The 19,894-nt window shown below is 42.6% G+C and overlaps 1 protein-coding gene across 2 annotated transcripts; it reads right to left on the reverse strand.

The window, feature by feature from the left end:
* Positions 1 to 17: 17 nt before the first annotated feature.
* LOC133848957 (supporter of activation of yellow protein) lies at positions 18 to 18,886 on the reverse strand. Of its 2 annotated transcripts, none has more exons than XM_062284719.1 (12): positions 18,574 to 18,886; positions 11,035 to 14,113; positions 9,031 to 10,369; positions 8,055 to 8,371; positions 6,564 to 6,661; positions 6,344 to 6,502; positions 5,839 to 6,288; positions 4,764 to 5,039; positions 3,647 to 3,953; positions 3,278 to 3,527; positions 2,573 to 2,761; positions 18 to 2,501 (listed from the first exon to the last, which is right to left on the reverse strand). In XM_062284719.1, coding segments are annotated over exons 1-12 (7,242 nt in total). In that variant the 5' UTR covers positions 18,576 to 18,886; the 3' UTR covers positions 18 to 1,725. The 2 variants fall into 2 exon arrangements, with proteins under 2 accessions (XP_062140703.1, XP_062140704.1); XM_062284720.1 differs by having other exon boundaries at positions 18,109 to 18,886.
* Between the last annotated feature and the right edge of the window lie 1,008 nt (positions 18,887 to 19,894).

Genomic DNA, 19,894 nt, shown 5'->3' on the forward strand with positions numbered 1-19,894 from the left:
GTTTTTGTGTTTGTTGGGTGTGTATTATAATAATTCACTTAATAAAGGACTTATTGCATACGAGTTTCTGAATGGAAAATTAGATTTTTACCAAACACTGCTGATGCGTTTAAGTAGACCGATTGCATTACGTTACGTTACGCTACGTTACGCTACACGTTACGTCGTCAAGTGTGGCCACACTTTTTCATTTCTCTTTCCTTTGCTTGTGCTTCAAAGATTTTATATATACGAGTGTGAGTGTGTGTGAAGCATTAGCGTTAATTACATGTATAATACATCCTTAATATCTAATCTCTCATACATAGTAAATATTCTTGTTGTTGTTGTTGTTAAAGACACTACTAATATGTACATACAAACACACGCATACATAAGCACACGCACGCACCCACACACACATATGCATGCGTGTGCATTTGCATTTGTATTTGGCTCTTAATTAATTTACATCACTAAACTTACAACTTAAACAAAATACACATAATTAGTTTCTTTTTTCTTTTTCTGTTTGTTTTTTTAGGTAGTATTTAGAAGTATAAACACAATTTGTAGTAGTTTATACATATATATGTATGTGTATATATAAAAAAAAGTTTCAGCCCAATTAGCGCAATAATTTTTTTGTTTGTTTTTATTATTATTACATACAATAATGTTAGTTGTTTTTTAATTTATCCATAGTGTGTATATATATATATATATGTATTTATATGTATATTATTTGTATAGTACAATTGTATAAGCTAGCCATACATAGACATGATTTTTGTATGATATTTCTCTTTTGCATTATTTCGAACGCACACAGTGTCTGCTGTGTGTGTGTGTGTGAGTGGATGATGAGGGGTGGGGGTGGGGGAGGTGTGTAGAGACAACACGGATAACAATTGTAATTTAAATTAGTTAAAACACATACTAAAGTTTGTAAATACGTTTCATAAGTGTGATTTGTTTGCTTGTTTGTTGTTGTTTCTTTGCAGCCAGAGCGCAGAGTTGCCAGACAGTTTACAGTACACTACATGATGATGACGATGATGATGGTCAACAGTCTGGCAACGCCAAAAAGGGACGCACACAGAAAACAATTAAAAATAATTCAACTAAAATGCAGCTACTAATGAACTCTTTTTTGTGTCTATGTGTGTGAGTGTGTTGCATGTGTGTGTGTGTGTGTGTGTGTGTGTGTGTGTGAGAAAGTTGTGTGTTCTTAATTGCTAAATATACTAAACAATTGAACTTAGGCATAGAAAGAACATAATTTGTTGATCATTTTCGTAATTTGTTATTGTGTGTGTGTGTGTTTGTCATGTATGTGTATGTGTGAGTGTGTGTGTGTGTTGTAATTAGCATAATTCGCACTTGTTGCTCTCTTAAGTAACATAATTGTATGTGAATATAATATAAAACAATTACAAATTAAACAAAAAAAAAAAACTATAATAATAATTATTTATTAACATACGCCAAACCGCAGACATGTACAAAAATAGCGGCGCTTTCTTTTCTTTTCCTTCTCCTTTTCCTCCTTTCTTCGTTAATACTATGCACGCATTTGTGTATGTGTGTGTGTGTGTGAGGGGATTGGGTGGGTGTTTTTGGGGGGTGTGGTGACTGCACCGCGACCCGCGCTATCTCTCTGTCTCTCTCTCTCTCTTGCTCGCTCGCTCGCTCTTACTACAAGTCCGTTAGAGTGCGCTTGGCACAATAACGAATAACCCCCACTCAGGCAACAACCGGCGGAGGCGCTATCCCAATTGATGATGACGATGACGAAGACGAGGACGTTGCTGTTGTTGTTGTTGTCGTGATTGTTGCTGTGGCTGTTGCTGTAGTCGACGTAGCCACTCCTCCATCAGCAACCAACATCAGAGCACTGTCCACCACATTGCTGCCATTATCCTGTTGCTTCTTATAACTAATGTACATGGGTTCAAATGCCGCTTCCCTGCTGCTGCTGCTGTTGCTCTCATTTATCATCTCGACTGCCGTCGTCAGCTGCCGTCGCTTCGCTGTCACAGGCGTATTGCTGACCGCCTCAACGGGCAGCGTTGTCGTTTGCACCATTGGAGACGCTGTGGGACTTAAAGCTTGCTCCGTTGTTGTTGTCGTAGACCCATTTGCCTGTTGTTGTTGAACTGGCGATGCAGCTGCTGTTGCTGCCGTGGCTGAAGGAGCAGAAGGAGGAGGCGGAGGAGACGACTGATTGTTGCTGGCAGTCGCAACTGCAGTTGGAGTTGGAGCAGGAACAGCTGGCGTACGTTTGGTGGGCTTGGCGCGTGCACACGGCACACAGAGCATCGAACAGTGTTCGCGCAAATTGGTGATGTGATCGATGCGATACTCGTTCATCCATTTCACCTTTTTGTGCTTGACCGGTTTGACCAGCGACGACCCATCGACGGCGACACCGTTGGGCGGTGAGACAATCGTTGGCAATCCTTCGGGTCGTGTGGCACCGCAACGCATACAAATCGAGCAACGTTCACAGCTCCAGCGACCTACAAAATAATATACAATTTATGATTAGTTGTAGTTCCAATTACAATTCTATTTCAATTTAGAGACTTACCATCAGGCACTGTTTTGACGCCTAGGCAATAAATATGATAGCCGCGATCGCATTGCTCGCAATAGAGCATTTTACCGGGTCGCTGGCTGCTGCGGCATTTAATGCAACACTTGCAGTCCGCACATTGCCAATTATAATTGCGCACGCGGTTAACCATGCGCTGTGGCATCTCAATACAGCTGGGATGCACTGTAAAAAAGTGAAATTTAATAAGTATTTCATTGAAAATTGTATTCTTAAGCTAGGTACACACAACACAACAAACAATTTGCAGCAAGTAGAAAATAATTTGCAATTTGTTTGCAGCAAAATGGTTTCACTCGTTTTTATACAACTGTGAACTTTGAAATAGCAATGCTAGCGACAACTAGCGACACAACTTCCAGATAAAATTTAGTTATAACAGCATAAAGTATTTAATTTTTACTTTGGCTAATTCAATATTTTAGCTAATATGGATAATGTACGTGCAAATTTGATTGCAGTAATCAATTTAAATGATATATAAAGTTTGGTTCAAATAAGTCTTCTTCTTTTCTTCTTGCTGTACTGGTTCAAGACTTAATAAAGATTAATTAAGTTAAAAAAAAAAAAAAAAGGTATTCAACTTGCTGCAAATTGTTTGCATCGTTTGTACTTAGCTTTAAAGCGATTAACAAGTTCACACAAGTTGGCAGCACTGACAGCAATCGCTTTCCAACTTACCTCGACGCCGACAGCTGTAGCAGCGTATAAAAGCTTCGGGCATGTTTTTCGCATTGCGATGCTGACTGCGCAAACAGACGCCACAATTCGTCGTCGTCGTCGTTAATCTTGCGTCCTGTTCCCGCTGCTGCGACTGCGAGTTCGTTGCGCTGCCGCTGCTGCTGCGACTGCTTTCGTTACTGCTGCGACTGCTTGCACTGCTTGCGCTGCTGCTGCTACTGCAGCTGCTGTCGCTGTCGCCATCACTCTCCTGCAAAATTTGCATATGATTTTTTTTGGGGGTGGGTTAATAAAGAGCGTAAGAGAATGCCAAAAAGACAGAGAGAGAGCGAGAGAGAGTGGAAGAGTGAGAGTGCGCGTCGTGCTTACCGAGTCGCTGTTGCTGCTGGCTTCGCTGCTGCTGCTGCTGCCGCTGTAGTACGATGCGCCGCCGCTGGACGTTGTTTTGGCTGTTGCTCCCATTGTTGTTGTTGTTGCTGTATCATTGTGACGATGCTGGCGCGCAGCTCGCTGACTGCGTCGCACCGTTGCAGTCGCAGCTGCTGTTTTTGTTACCGTTACCGTTGCTGTTGTTGCTGGCTCTGCCTTGACAACAGCATCAATCAGCTGTTCTTCTTGTTGCTGCTGTTGTTTTGGCTGCTGCGGCTTCTCCAGCACTGTGTTTAGCGGATAAGCTCTGCAAATTCCAGAAAAAGCAATTAGTAACAAGTAAGAAAGCTACAGTCGAGTGAGTGTGCTCGACTCTGAGATACCCAATACCCATTTTAAGTAAAAGCAAAATACTGTGGTATTATTGTCAAAATATACCAAAATAATATACCACAAATATACTAAAATCAAAAATATGCCGAATGGTATATTTGGTATATTGATACTACATTCATTAGTACATATATCTTGAATGTAGTACCATTTCAATATACCATATCATGTACATACATATTTTTTTTTTAGTATTTTTAGAGTGCAAAATATATCAGATTACCAGCCAAAGCAACTAAGACCCCTAGTAAGTAGGCATTTTTGCCCATACAAAAGTATTTCTTTAATAACTTCGACAATTTTTATCTGATCGCAACGAACGCAATTCTTAGGAATCACAACTACTATAGCTATTATTATATACACCAAAATTCGCGACTCTGGCTTTAAAATCATGCTTGTTATTCGAGTTTTGTCATGTGGGCGTGGCAAAAATTTGAAACAAACTTGATCTGCGTGCAAACATAACAAATGCTGTCGAAAAAATTATAGCGCTATCTCTTATAGTCTCTGAGATCCAGTGTTTCATACGGACAGACAGACGGACGGACAGACAGACGATCATGGCCAGATCGTCTCGGCTGTTGACGCTGATCAAGAATATGTATGTATGTATACTTTATAGTCCCTCTACCTGTTACATACATTTCCTGCCGGCACAAAGTTATAATACCCTTCTACCCTATGGGTAGAAATAAATTGTTTTTCTCATCTTTGGACTTACCGTAACTCGGCGGGCGTTAGCTGGCGATAGCTGGACGAAAACTGACCAGGCACCAAGGCCAAGGGATAGGCGTAGTCGACTCGCTGATATCCGGCATCGTAGACACGCGACGGCAGCAATGTCGGCGGCTCCGGGATGTTCTCCGCCTGGGCAGCCGATCGCACCGCATTCGTGATCGAACGATGCAACAACGTCGAGCTGGGCGCCGATCGCGGCACCGGTAGATTCATTGTGAACGTCTGCAGATCGAGACACGCCACACGCTCCTCCTTGCGCCTAAGAAACGGAAAGAAATGACACGTGGAAGAGGATTGCAAATTAGTGTGGGAACAGAGTTGAGAAAGAGAACAACTGTGGTGAGATACTCGTTAGCATAACTTCAAGATTCTCCCATTCTAATCATGAGAAAATTCACTGAAATGATTTGAATAACTTAACTGACGATCTTTGGAAAAGACTTGGAAATAATGTATAATACTTAGCTGGATATATTCAATATTCAAATATCAAATAAAAAAGATTAGCAAATATTATTTGTAAAGAAGTTGGGAGGCCTGGGAAGATTCTTCTAAAGGAATAGTTTTTCACAAAAGGAATATTCTTCTACAGAAAAACAGATTCTTTTACAGAAAGAAGATTCTTCATTCGAAAACAGTCTTTTTGGAAAATAGTCTTCTTTTATGGAAGGAAGATTTCATTTGCAAAAGGAAGATTCTTCGATAGAAGGAAGATTCGTATACATAAGGAAGATTTTTTCTACAGAAAGAAGATTCTTTTACCGAAGGGAGTTCTTTCTAAAGAAAGATTCATCTACAAAAGGAAGATTCTTCATCTAAGAAAGAAATATTTTTCTCCAGAAGGAAGGTTCTTTTGCAGAAAGAAGATTCTTTTACAGAAGGAAGATTCTTGTACAAAATGAAGATTCTTCTACATAAGGGACATTCAATAGAAAAAGGAATATTCTATTACAACAGATTCTTATAAAGAAGATTCTTCTGTACACAAAAACTTCATTAAACAAAACAAGTATTTTAACCAATTTGATAATGTCCATTTAAAGAATGGTTTCTCTTACGTTTTGTTGAAGTAGACGTTCCATTTGCTGGTGGAGAGCATGGCACGATCGCGGGCCTGCAAGCCGCGTCCATTGCCCACGGTGAGTCCGAGCGCCTTTTGCTTGGCCTCGATGTCGCGCAGATGCTTCTGGCGTATGTATTCCTTGTACTCCTCGTACTTGTCATAGAAATCGGCATACATAATGTCCAAGATGTCGGAGGCCCAGACCGCAGTGATGCCCAGATCGCACATTTTCTCGCTGACCAAACCCTTCTCCTGGAGCCAATTGCGTTCTTCCATGTCGACGGGACGTCGCGGTAAATCGGGATATTTGCGCTTGAAACTGGTGATGCCCAAGTAGAGGGCAACCTGCTCTTGGATCATGAATGTATCCCGATTCTTGGACGGACAACAACCCTTGGGTGGCGGCCAATCGTATTCCGCAATCGAGGAGGCATTAAATTCCGTACTGTTAAAATTGTGAGGTTAGAAACGGCAAAGATTTTAGCGAAACTCCAACTCACTCTTCGGCTACGCAAATCTCCATCTTCTTCTTCTTGGGCCGCTTCATCGCCGAACCGATGATGGCGTCCACCGATTGACCCTGATTCGAATCCATCAAACTGACGCTGCTCACCATCGATGATTGCGATTCCTCGTTGTTGAGAAAGTCCAGTTGTTGTCTAAGAGAGAGGGAGATAGTGAATAAATGTTCCCAATTGAAAATAGAAACAGTTTACTTACTTTTGCGGCGTTAACGGTGGCTCCATGCTGGTCATTGATTGATTGCTGTTGTTTAGATCGGCGCTCATCCGTGTGTCCTCCTCAAACACCTGCGGCGACTGCAACAACAACACAACAATTATTAATGTAATCAAATTTGTAAACAAACTCTTTTCTATTTAGGACATTTTGCAGTAATCTTTTGTTTTCATTTTTTTTTTGGCATTGATTTTGGGTTTCGCGCGCTCTGCTCCAAACAGCAGCGCCAGCCGAAGCTGCGCAACCAGCAGCAGCGACGCCGGCAGCACTAGCGTCCCACAGAGAGAGAGGGAGAGAGAGCGAGTGAGTACAGCGTTGCCAGCATGCAAAAAATATACAGCAACAGCAAACCGTGGGGAGACTGCAGCGTGGTTCTGTTGAGTGCGCTCTCTCTCTCTCCCTCTCTCGCTCTGCCGCACTCTGGATGCTCTCTCGACGCAGCAGGTGTGGTGAAGGTGGCTTTTGCATGCCGTTGCCGTCGGACGCATATTAAAGAGAGCGAGCGAAAAAAAAGCACCAACACACTCACACACACACAGTGACACAAAGAAACAGACAAAAAAAATTGTTCAGCTGATTAAAATCGCAGGTGAAGAGACGACAACAACAACAACAATAACGTCGCGCTTCGTTCGCATGCTGCTGTCGATGCCGCTGCTTTTCTTGTTGTTGTTGTTGCTATTGATGTGTAGTTAGTAGAGCTGCTACTGTTGCTGTTATTGTTATTGTTGCAATTGGTTGCGTTTTTGGTAGCAGTTGGCAATGAATGCAGCGCGCGCGCGCCTTTGATTTTAATTACGACACACAAACACACACGTACACACACAGAGCGCACTTTGTGCAATGTGTGTGTGTGTGTGTGTAGGTTGGTTTAGTTCTGTGTGTGTGTGCTTGCTTGGGTGTAAGCAAGTTTTACGTAATAAAACATAAACAAGATGCAATATAGTAAGACAATGAAAATTAGCCAAAAAATAAAGAGCGAACTCACACATAGAATACCTCCCACTCACACACAGACATTCGCACACGCACGCACATGTGCTTGGCCACACAGACAATGTGACATCCTTTGAATGAATCATGCCGCGAAGAAGAAGCAGCACACAAACTAAAAACTTTCATGTTGACTGAAATGCGCATACCCTGCATTTGGCCTTAAAGACTACTTCTATGTGCTGTGCGCACCGCCAAATTAAGTTTTTTCTCTCTCTCTCTCTCACACTCTATTTTTTTTCTTAGTCAGTTTCGCTCTTTATATTGACATTTTTTATACCCATTTAAATTTCTTGCCATTTAAATTGAAATGAAATAAAACTTGAAAGCAGCTCAGAATGAACGATGCAGTTTAAATTTTTCAAAATTTAGTTTTTTGTGTTTAGAGTCGGAATGTTTACACAAACTACATATATTCCATATGGGGTCGGAAATGCTTCCCGAAATCTTAAACAAACAGTATACAATAATGCCACTCACCGGACTGAAGAGACCCTTGAGTCGCTCTGGATCTGGTTGATGCTTGAGTCCGCCGACGCAACGCGGTCGACTGAGTGCGATGGCTTTGGCCACGGCGCTGGCGCCGCGTCCCATGCGCGGCAAACGTGGCTGGCCGAGATTGCTGGCATTGTTGCCGCCGCCACGTCCCGTTGCGCTGCCACTGCGCGCAGATCCTGAGCCGCCAGCGCCTCCCCTGGATCCACGGCCACGTCCGCGACCACGGCCAGTGGGCGTGGCAGGGGCTGGACTGCCGCCGAAAGTGGCGAGAATATTGTTGCCCTGGGCCGAGGATTCATCTGTAAATGCAAGTTGTACTAGTTATTATTTGTTGTAAAAGCAATTGAAAAGAATTACAAAGGAAACATTTTGGTCTTTTCTAACGCGTCGGCGCCAGGTCACGTAAATAACGGCGCAGCAGCGTTTGGCGTGTGAACATTTCGTACAACTTTTAAGGATACAAATGTATTTTAAAATGTGATAAATTATTTCTTTAAAAATATCGCTTTAAAAAAATGTATATTTTTTTTAAAAACAAAATTGTGTAAATTGCAGTCCTTGAAGGATACAAATATATCGTAAAATGTGATTATTTCTGTAAATAATCGATTTAAAAAACCGATATATTTTGAAAAACAAAAGTGCATAAATTGCAGACCTTGAAGGATGTAAATACATACATACCTATATCGTCAAATGTAAAAAAATATTTCTTTAAATAATCGATTCAAATAATCAATATTTTTTGAAAAACAAAATTAGATAAATTGCATACGCCGCAGGCCACCGATAAAATCGACGGCTTAGCTACCGAAGCCGCCGATTCACCACAAAGGCTACGCCGCCGCCGTCGGTTTTTCTTGGTCTCCTAAGCCATTGTCGGTGACCAAACCAACGGCGTAAATTTCAAGTAATGTTTAAATTGCAACTTTTTAATAAGTATTTTTTGCAAGCTTACCACCAGAATGCTCCAGTGCGCTGAAGTTGTCCTCGTCGTGGGAGTCGCTGTTGCTGATGCTCGAGCTGTTTGTCGTGTGCGGAAAGTGCATGATGCTGTTGTTGCTGCTGCTGCTGTTGTTGTTGCGCAGCTGCTGCGTTGCCATGATGGAGGAGAAGTCATTGGGCTGAAAGATGACATCGGGCAGCGGATCCGACGACGACAATATCGTTGTGGGCGGCAACATGGAGCTAATCGTTGTTGTTGCTGACGCTGCTGCAGTTGCTGCTGTTGTTGTTGCTGCTGCTGCTGTCGGTGCTGATGACGCTGTGTTGGCGGCGCTGCCATTGCTGGTGGAGGAAGAGGAACTGCACATGGTCAAATCGATTTGAGCCAAAGCGAACATGTTGTTGTTACTGCTGCTATTGCTGTTGCTGTTATTGTTGCTGCTGTTGTTGTTGTTTGTCTCCTCAATGAACCGCGAGAGATTTCGCAACGCTGCCTCCTGTGCCGCTGCCGCTTCCACCGCCAACATCGAAGCCTTGCTGATGCGTTTGCGCGTCGCCTTCGCTGGCGTTGCGGCCGCTGGCGAGGCAACAACACTGCGTCGTGTGGCACGCAGTTGCCGATGATCGTTGCGTTGTCGCGTTGTTGTTGTCCCTGACATCGCCGTCGCCGTCGATGATGATGTCGTCGTCGTCGTCGTCAGCATTGTGGCCAAACGTTGGGCTGCCTCTTCGCTGCTGCTGCCATCCATGTGATTATGCTCCGCATGATGTTCAGGCAACAACGCATTGCTCTCCAGCTGCTCCTCGGCACTGTGCACCATATCGATGGCCAGTCGCTTCCTCAGCAGCTGGACACGACGCGACTTGGCCGCACTTTCGGCCTGCGCATTGATGGGCGTGCCTGGTGTTGCTGGTGTGCCGGGTGTTGCTCCTGCCGCTGTGGCTGCTGCTGCTGCGGTGTCAATTGCATTTCTCTTCGGTCTGCCGCGTCTTTTGCCAGTTGTCGTCGTTGTTGTTGTCGTGGCTGCTGCTGCTCCTCCTGCTGCGGGCGTGCCAGGAAATGCTGTTGTTGCCCCTGTTGTTGTTGCATCCAAGTTATTCACATCAATGGCTGCTGCTGCCACCGACGACAGCAACAGATTGCCATTGCTCAGCTGCTGTTGTTGCTCCTCCAAATCCGTGTTGAGTATCCGCTCGTGTTTCTGCTTCCGACTGCGATGCGGCGTCGGTGGCGTTGTCTGTTGCTGCTGCTGAACGGTAGCAGCAACTGTTGCTGGTGTGTCGTTGCTGCAGTTGTGCGTTTGTTGGTCGTTCTCATTATTGTCCAGGCGCCGCTGTTTGTTTGGCGGCAACTGCAAAGCGACAATAAAGCGAGTTATTCAAATGCTTTCTTGTTCTAAAGTTGTTATAAAGTGGTTCAACTTATGTTGGGAGTGGTTCGCAAAGTGGTTCAACTAAATTTAGCAAATCTTAACAATAGTTATCTGTGCTCTGATTGGTTTATAAAGTTTAAAATGTGTAAACCATTTTAAAAGTTTTGCAAGATTGGTTGAAAAACCGGTTCAGCTTAGTAGAAACGATTTAAGTTGAATAATCAAAGCGGTTCACTTTCTCGATTCACCATTCGCTTTCGTTTCCTAATCATCCTCTTTTGTTGTTTTAAACGTTATTCAAACTTATCGTTTACATAAATGACAAAACTGAAGCAGTTTTTCATTCAAACTGGTTCAAAAAGCGGTTCAGTGCAACAATTTGAGAATAAACAAAAGGAAAGGAAAGGAAATGATACAAATTTAGCTGCAACAAATTGTCTTAAAGATGTGAAGAAAATGTTGGTTCAAAAACCGGTTCAACTTGAGAACTAAAGTGTTCAAAGTGATTTAAACTAATCCGTTTTACAAATTACAAGATAATTTTAGAGAAACTTGCGAATTATATTTTTTTTTAATGCAAAAAACCGGTTCAGCGTTATAAATTTCGAACCATACTTTAGATCGTCTCTGTATGCTACACTTACGCCACTGGGAGATTCTGCGTTTAGATCCTGCTGCTGTTGCTGTTGATGGTGATGATGTTGCAGCTGCTGCGGCGACTGTTGCTGTCGCTTCAGATGGTTGTTGTCATTGTTGTTGTGCAACTGCAATTGAAGTTGCTGTGGCGACGTCTGATTGTCGTTAGTTGTTGTTGTTTTGTTGTGGTTACGATGCTGGTTAAGATTCAGATTTAGATTCATATGCGCTTGGTAAATGCCAAGCAACTTTTGTTGTTCTTGTTGCTCCAGCTGCTGCTGCTGTTGTTGTTGTTGTTGTTGCTGCTGCTGTGTTGGTGGCGGTGGCGTTGTTGGAGCATCCGTTGACTCGTCGTAGGCACTTTGCATGTAGGGCGTCAACTGTGGACTTCCCTCGGGCGTGTCCAGAATCTCAATGGAATCGATGATCGATTCTGATGGCGCAGTTGTTGCTGTGGCAGTTGCAACGGTTGCTGCTGCGGCATCTTTGGCTGCTCCGCCATTGGCCATGAGACGTTCGGTGAGCTGCGGATATTTGGCAGCGACAGCAGAGTTCGAGTTCTTGTTGTTGTTCTGGCCGCTAAAATTCTTCGGCGGCGCCGTCAACTGGCTGAGCAATATATTTGAGATGTTGTTGCCAACAACAGTTGCTGCTGTGGGCGCAACGGTTGCTGCGGCTGCTGCTTGTGCCGCCTGCATGCGCAAACATTCAAGCAACAGATTCTCTTTTTGCCCCGACGTAAAGCCGCAATCGCTGCTGTTCGTTGTGCCGCCGCCGCCGCTGGCAGCAACTGTTGCTGCGGCATAATTGTTGCTGCTGCTGCTGCTATTGACAACATGCGCTGGCGAGGAGCCGGGCGATGGTGACGACGTCAGATCCACCATGTCAACAATGTTGTGTTGCTGTTGCACTGGCTGCTGTTGTGTGGCTTCGATGCCATTGCTGGCAGCAGCCACAGCGGCAGCAGCAACTGTTGCTGCTGGCAGATTGTGAAACATTTTGGGATCATGCTCCTTGGACAGCGCATCATCAATGTCCATGTCATCCGAGTTGCGACGCAGCTCATCATCAACAGCAGCAACAGTTGCTTCCGCTTTGCTGTTGTTGCTGCTGACATCGCCGCCGTTGGTGAGCGTCAGCTTGGAGCTGGTGTGCGTCACAACCTTCTCCTCGAGCACAGCGCGCACCTTGTGCTTGGGTGAGCATAGATTCTTGATGGTCAACTTGAGCAGCGGTTGCTGCTGTTGCTGTTGTTCACTGTTGCTCGTCGTTTTGATGGTGAGCTTGGGCACCAATTGTTGTTGTTGTTGTTGCTGTTCCTCCTCTTCGTCCAGTTCTATGGACTTGGTCTTGATGGTTAGCTTGGGTATGCACTGAGCATTCTTGGCATCGTGCGTCATGATCACCGTGTGTTGTTGTTGCTGCTGTGGTTGCTGATGCTGATGCTGCTGCTGCTCCTTAATGTTGATGGTTAGCTTTGGTATCTGTTGTTGTTGCTGTTGCTGCTGTGGTTGCTGCTCCTCACTGCTGATGCAACTACTGCCAGCGTGCGTTGTCTTGATCATCAGCTTCGGCACCGTCAATTGCTCCGACGATGAAGCTGAGCTTGTGGATGAGGCGCAAGAGCTGCTCGCTGAGGCGGGCGACAAACTGCAGCTCAACAGTTGCGTCTCGCTGCCGTTGCCCTCCAGTTTCGTTGTCGTCTTGATGGTCAGCTTGGGCAGCAATGTGGGAGCAGCTGTTGCTCCTCCTCCTCCTCCTCCGCCTCCAGCACTTTTGTGGGGACTTCCGCCATCGCCGCTATCGGGCATTTTGATAATCAACTTGGGCACCACGCTGCTAACACGCTCCTCGTTGGCTGCTCGTATCGTCAGCTTGGGCACAATGTGCGGCAGCTGCTCGTCATCGGCATCGGCATCGGCATCGACATCAGCGTCCGCACACGATGATGAGGAGCAGGAGGATGAGGCATCCGAATTGGATGCATTGGCAGCATCTTGTGTTGTTGGCTTTATCGGTCTGATGGTAATCTTTGGCACCAGACTTGGTTGCTGCTGCTGTGCTGTTGCTGCTGATGCGGAGGAGGTTGCTGCTGCTGCTGTTGAGGAGGAGGTGGATGATGAGGAGCTGGGCAATTGTGTTGGCAATTGTATGCGCAGCGGTTCAACGCGACGCTCGTCATTGTTGCTGTTGCTGCTGCTGGACGACGACGACAGAGATTCGCTGCCATGTTTGGATAGCTTCAATATGATCTTGTGACCAACAGCTCCTCCTGTTGTGGCTGCTGTTGTTGCCAGCGCAGCTGTTGTTGTGGTTGTTGGAACGTTGTTGTTGTTGCTACTGTTGCTGTTGTTACTGCTGCTGCTGCTGTTGTTCTCTTCGCCATTGATGTCTAGGGCCGTGGCGGCCATTGCTGCGACAACCGGAGGCAGCTCAGTTGTTGTCTCAGCTGCTGCAGCTGCTCCAGTGTTGTTGCTGTTCGTGTTGCTGTTGCTGTTTGGCAGCTGCGCATCGTCGCGCAGTCGTTGCTGCGGCGGCGATGCTGTAGTGCTGGTTATTTGACCCACCAGCTGTTGCTGCTGTTGCTGTTGTTGTTGATGTTGCTGCTGCTGTTGCTGCAACTGTTGCTGCTGCTGCAATTGTTGTTGGTGCGTTGCTGCTGCTGGCGACACATTCAACTGTTGCTGCTGCTGCTGCTCTGGCTGCTGCTGCTGTTGTTGTCGCTGTGCCGGCGACGATGTTGAGCTCACTTCCTGTTGCTCTTCTTCCTCCTCTTCAAGCTGTTGCTGTTGCTGTCTTTGTCGCTGAGCTGTTGCTGCTTTGTAGTTGTTGCTGGTGTTGCTGCTGCTCCGGCTGCCGTTGCTGGAATTCGAATTCGAATTGGAGCTCGAACGTGGACTCACGTTGGCGCTACTTGTGTTGCTGCTGTTGCTGCTGCTGCTGGTGTTGCTGCTGCTTGTGTTGGTGGCGGCGCAGTGCGGAGCTGCTGCCAGGCTGCTGACTGAAGACGATGTTGCTGCTACCTGTACCTGTTGCTGGCGTAAATCATTCATTGCTTTCAACTTTATCCACACCACACGCAATTGCCTGCAACAAGAAACGAGAAAAACGATTTCATTAGTTGGATTTGTATAATTAATAAAAACAAATTCAATAAACTAAAGCATAGTCTTGATGCTTGTCTAAAATTAAAGAGCATTCGAATTTCCATTAAAAGTATACATTTCCATTATGTTTCCTTTGATGAAATTTATAATAAGTAGAAACAAATGAAAAATAAATGAAAATGTACAATTTTATAATCAAAACTAAACTTTATTCATAATAAGTGTAGAAACTTTTTTCGAATCAAAGAAACCTAGTAAACTCTTCTCTAAAATGAAATACTAGATTAAATATAATAAATAAATCAATAAAACAATTCAAAAATGAGCTTCAAAGATAAATTGCAATATTTATATTATTATAACTTTATATACATAATACAAATCCTTCTTGCAATAAGATAAGACTAAAGTCTTCAGAGTAGTAACCTTTCTATTAATGCACTCAACTGCACATTCAAGATAACTGCATCAATTATGAAATTCATGACAATTTTCTATAATTTTTCGCTCTGCTAAGTTGGAGATATTGAAAGTGGCTTTGAGAACTATAAATTTATTCAAGCGTTAACTTAATGACGCTTTAACTTTAGCGCTTTGCACTTAGCGACAGTTTTAGGTTAAATGCCAAAGAGAACACTCTTTAAGCATTATATGTTTCATTACTTTAACTGGCTATCAAATAGAGTCGTTTACAGTTTATTTCAGTAAACAGTTTTATTTCATGATTATGAATGTAATGCTTAAATAACGTCTTCTCTTTGGCAATTATCCTGAGAGAGCAGTTAACTGCAAAGCTGCAACTGCAATGCAAACTCAAATCAAAAGCCGAAGCTAAGTTAAAAACAATGCTAATAAATGGCATCAATTGGTGAACTAATAGAGCATTAAGATTTAATAAATTTATCCACAGCTTAAGTCTTTAAGATGGTAACAATGTTTGCACAATGAAAGTAAAGCAAAGAAAGAACCGTGAGAAAAAAAGAGAGCGGGAGAGAAAGATCAATATTCGCATTCTCATAATACTAAGATTTAATGCCCCGTTTTCCACAGTCACTCATTTTTTTTTTTATATAGTTATTCAAGTCCCGTTTTGGCGTTTCCACAACCACGAAATGGAAAACAAATTTGCAACGGTAAATTTCTTAGTGCAAAACAGATGCGCAAATTATCAATAAATGAGCGATCATCATCAAAAATATAATCAGAATGATTTTTAAAAAATCAGTAGTGCAATTTGCATAGCTTCGAGCCATTTTTATTATTAATTTTTGATATGGTGAGCTCCGATTCGATTTCACATCGATAAAATATGGCGTGACTATTCAAAAAGTGTGTTCGATATTTCTACGCTTGATATCGATATGTTCACAAAGCTTACGAAACTAAAAAATTCGAGTTTTTTTCTTATAGATTTTTACATGAAGCAAATGTAACATTTGAACTGAGAAAACCGGAGTTTTATGGTGCTGTGGAAAACTAGAGAAAATTTCGAAGAATATCTACTCGCTATCAAATACAGGGCATATATACTGCACTCACCACTTGGCTTCAGATGTCTCAAGAGACGCAAAATGAACTGAGGTTTTTCCTAGAGATTGTAAATCAAGATGTTCTTGATCGTGTAAACGCAGCTGCTAACAGCGTGTAAACGCCGCTCGAAGCGAGAAGAGCAGCTGCTGAGAATCGTCAAGCAAAAAGGGGAAAAACAGGGTGAACACAACAAATAAAAGCACACAAAATTATCGAGTATCAAGGCAGCAAGCAGCAAGCGTATTATTTGTTTACCCAATAGTTAGTTTTGGAGAAAAAAGAAAACACAAAAAAGAAAGGAACAAATGTTGATGTCACTGCTGCATCCGTTGATGGAGCATCTTTGCCTCTTTCGCGCTTTGGCCACCGGCGAACGCATTCCGGGCACAAATTTAATTCTGCTTCCAGCGGGATCCATTGCGGCATCCAGCAGGATGCGTTTCGGACGCATGGAACAGCTGTTGATGGCTTTGGCCGGCGGTTGGTTGCTTTTTCGTGTCATTTGCTGCAAGCTGGCCGACGAGGACAACAACAACAACAACAACAGCAACAAGGAGAAAGAGAAACAACGGCCAGCGAAGAGAACAAACAATAGCAGAACTACTTCGGAACTGGACATGGAACCTGAACTGGAACTGGAGCAGCACAGTGAACAGTGGAAAAGTGACGAGGAGCAAATCTATTGGCAAGGGGGAGGCAAGGATAACGGTGGATTGCAGCCCATGTTGCGTTTTACACAGCGTCAGTTGGATGTGTTGTTGCGTCTGGAGGAAGAGAGTGACGATGATGAGACTGCGATGGAAGTTGATTCGGAATACTTGGACATGAGCGATGGCGGGGAAGAAAAGTTCGATCAACAGGAGAATGAGATAACTGAGCAGCAGCAACAACAATTCAAAGGATGCCAAATATGAAGAAGAAGAAGCATGTGTGTGTGTGTGAGTTTATAGAGATCGCTTGATGCAACGAAGAGCGAGGAGAACGAACTCAACGCACACACACACATACGCACAAGAGAGACAAACAACAAAAAGCGTGCACACACGCAAACAATTGCAAGCAAACTTCCACACACACACACATACACATTGTAAGTAATTTGTATGTGTGTGTGTGCATGGAAATTTGCTAGCTTTGTTTGTGTCTATGATTTTAATAATAGTAATCGCTTGATTAGCTGCACATAAATTCAATGAAATCGCAATGCTTAATGTTTGTTCTCTCTCTCACACACACACGCACACATAGGGATTGCCGCTTGCATATGCATATCAATTAAGCATACATATTATTTCGTTGTGTGCGTGAAAGCTAAGCAAAAGAGAGTAGTAACGAGAGAGAGGGAGAGCGAAAGAGAGAGAGCAGCGTGTATGCGCTTGTATTGTTTTGTTTTTGTTTTTTTTTTCAGCAAACGGTAACTAAAGCTTCAAACAACAGCGACAACAAACAACAAAAAATGCTCACTATGCCGGCAATTACGAATTTTGATTATTACACACTCCCCTCCCCGAAAATAATAAATATCAAATAAGTTGCTCAAATATTAGTTGATAACTAACTCAAGTTGATATATAATAATTTAAATATTTGAAAAAGATAATTAAATGTGGTTTTTGTGCGGAGATCGCATGAAATAAGCGGCGAATAAGAATTGCCGCGTAAACAGTAAAAAAGGCAGCGACAACGCACACCACCGACAAAAACAAGAAGAAGAAGAAGCTAGGCAGCTCTGGCTGGGGAAGCCTGCAATAGTAACAACAACAAGAACAACAACAAACGTTGTTAATAATGCGCTGCGTAAGCGTGGAAACATGCGCGGCAACACAGCTGTCTGCTCCAGAGCAGGCAGAAATTGAGAAAACCGCGCCACATTGGTACGCCAGCCATACACTAACAACAACAGTAGTGCACAACACACATAGAGAGCGCTGCTAAATGACGTATGTGTTGGCAACACTGTTCACACACAAATTCACCATGGGCCCGAGACGAGCTACAAATTCACCACAGCAGACACACACACACACACACGCGCGCACAGAGATGGACACCAATACTAGCATATGAAAGGCAATCGCCCGTGCCGCAGCGCTGCATGGAGAAAATACATACACATACACATACACATATGCACGTTTATGCACGCACACACACACACATGCATACTTATGTATGCAATGCATTTGCATTTGCTTTGGCGACGACCCCCGCGCAACTAACGAAATGACGGCGTTTGTCCAACAACAGTTTCTTAAAACAAACACAAAATACATGCGCTAAGCGCTATGCGCAAAAAAATCATAGAAAAGAAAATCAAAATACGAAGAAACAGCGAATAGGGCAAAAAATACAACAGCAAAAAACGCACAACACAACAAGACGCCGAAAACTGACCCAACAACGACAGCGACAACAACAACAGCAGCAGTCAGGCAATAAACTCACCATGCGGCAAAACGTCAGACAAAAGAAGATGGAGTAGAAGTTGAGCGCCTTCTCTTTGCATGCAATTCGCGTGTATAACGTAGTACAACGGTGTGCGAGCGTGTGTGTGTGTGTGTGTGAGTGCGCGTGTCTTTGTGTGTTAAGCCATTGAACATGTTTTGTTTTTATTTGCAGCCAGACAACACATTTTTTGTCAACATTTCGTTGCACTTTTATTTTTTCTTGTCGTTGATATTACTCTTCATTTGTTGGAATATACATATGTATGTGTATATGTATATCTTAATAAAAAAAAGTAAAATAAAACACACACACTGTGAGGAGACTCTGCCGCTGCTGCTGACTGAGACTGCTGCTTCTGCTGTGACTGTAGTCGGTACAAATTACCCGTACTTGCACACACACACACTAAACATATACATATACACATACACTACACACAACACACAATATTAACACACATACATCCAAAAGCGTAGCGCTGCTCGGTTGTCCCACTTTCCGTGTATTGGTTTCTCGTCGTACACTTTTCCACGCACTTTTTTTTCTTTTTTTTTTAACGATTTCGAGGCGAGCGAACAGCACACAAAACGACGACGCAGAAATTTGTTTGTTGATTGTTAACAATTTGAATTGTCCGCATATGTATGTATGTGTAAACGCAAACTGCAAATTCGGCGCGCACCTCTCGGTTTTAACATTTCATTATTAAATAAATGTATATATATGCCCTGCTCGCGCTGTCTGCCAGTGTTTTTGGGTTTTTCGCTTGGAATATAACACTAACAGCGTGACCGCAGCCATTCCCACCAAAATCAGCCATTTTCGCTCACAAAATATACTGAATATACCGTCACTTCCGCAATGCGCAAGCATAATCCAAATATACCAGCTCTGATATTATAGCGTTTTTCTTTTCTTGCCACAACCAGAAAACAAACGAATTGAACGTAATCTATTCCTTTCACCAAATTTAGTAATAATACAAATTCATTTGTCTGATCGAAATTAAATCGAATATGTGCAAGCGTGCTTCTTAAATGTTATCGCATTCGGTTTAAATAATTGCAAATTTTCATTATAAGAACACTTCCTATTTTTTTTTAAGAATTAACTTAGCTAAACACATTAAAAAAGGTATTATCACAATATATTATAATACAAATACGCAATAAGAATGAGTAACACTCGACTATAATTCAATGTTTATCGATAACACGAGGACATTCAACAGCATTTGCAATCAGCGTGTTTGCTACTGCTGTTTATTTTATATATTAATTATAATTAAATTTTGACAAATCCCAATAGGCCTGCCTGGCTACCAATAAGCTTGCCAATAAATACATATATAATTATTAAATTAAAATTTATTTTATATTTGAAGCAAAAATTCCCATTTTAAATTATAAACAGTAAACTTTGTTGATTGTATAATTAAAAATAAATAAAATAATATTTATTTTGAATAATATAATCTGAGTTTAAATAATAAGTTAAGGAAAATAACATAGTTAATTTATTTTATATGCATTGATGAATCTTTTTAACTTTAACTACTATTAACTTTATTAACATATGTAATTAGCTCTAATTTAATCATACAACTACTTCATAATATTTTAGTTTCAAAATAATTATTTATTTAGTTAAAATATAATTTAGTTCAAAATGAAAATATAAATGAAAAATAATTTTAAAAAACCAAGTTTTTAAACAAAATGCAAAAAGGACCAAAACTGCAAAAATACCAAAAGAAAAGTACAACTGTTACTAGGGCGAAACA

Source organism: Drosophila sulfurigaster, chromosome X (assembly GCF_023558435.1).
Source record: "Drosophila sulfurigaster albostrigata strain 15112-1811.04 chromosome X, ASM2355843v2, whole genome shotgun sequence".
Taxonomy (NCBI): domain Eukaryota; kingdom Metazoa; phylum Arthropoda; class Insecta; order Diptera; family Drosophilidae; genus Drosophila; species Drosophila sulfurigaster.

What these genes read in the sequence shown, in the direction of transcription:
- LOC133848957 (XM_062284719.1), bottom strand. An exon ending in CGCACTGGAGCATTCTGGTG is followed by an intron (nt 8,372 to 9,030) that starts GTAAGCTTGCAA and finishes TTGCATTTACAG; the next exon opens with ATGAATCCTCGGCCCAGGGC. An exon ending in TCAAGGGTCTCTTCAGTCCG is followed by an intron (nt 6,662 to 8,054) that starts GTGAGTGGCATT and finishes TTGTTGTTGCAG; the next exon opens with TCGCCGCAGGTGTTTGAGGA.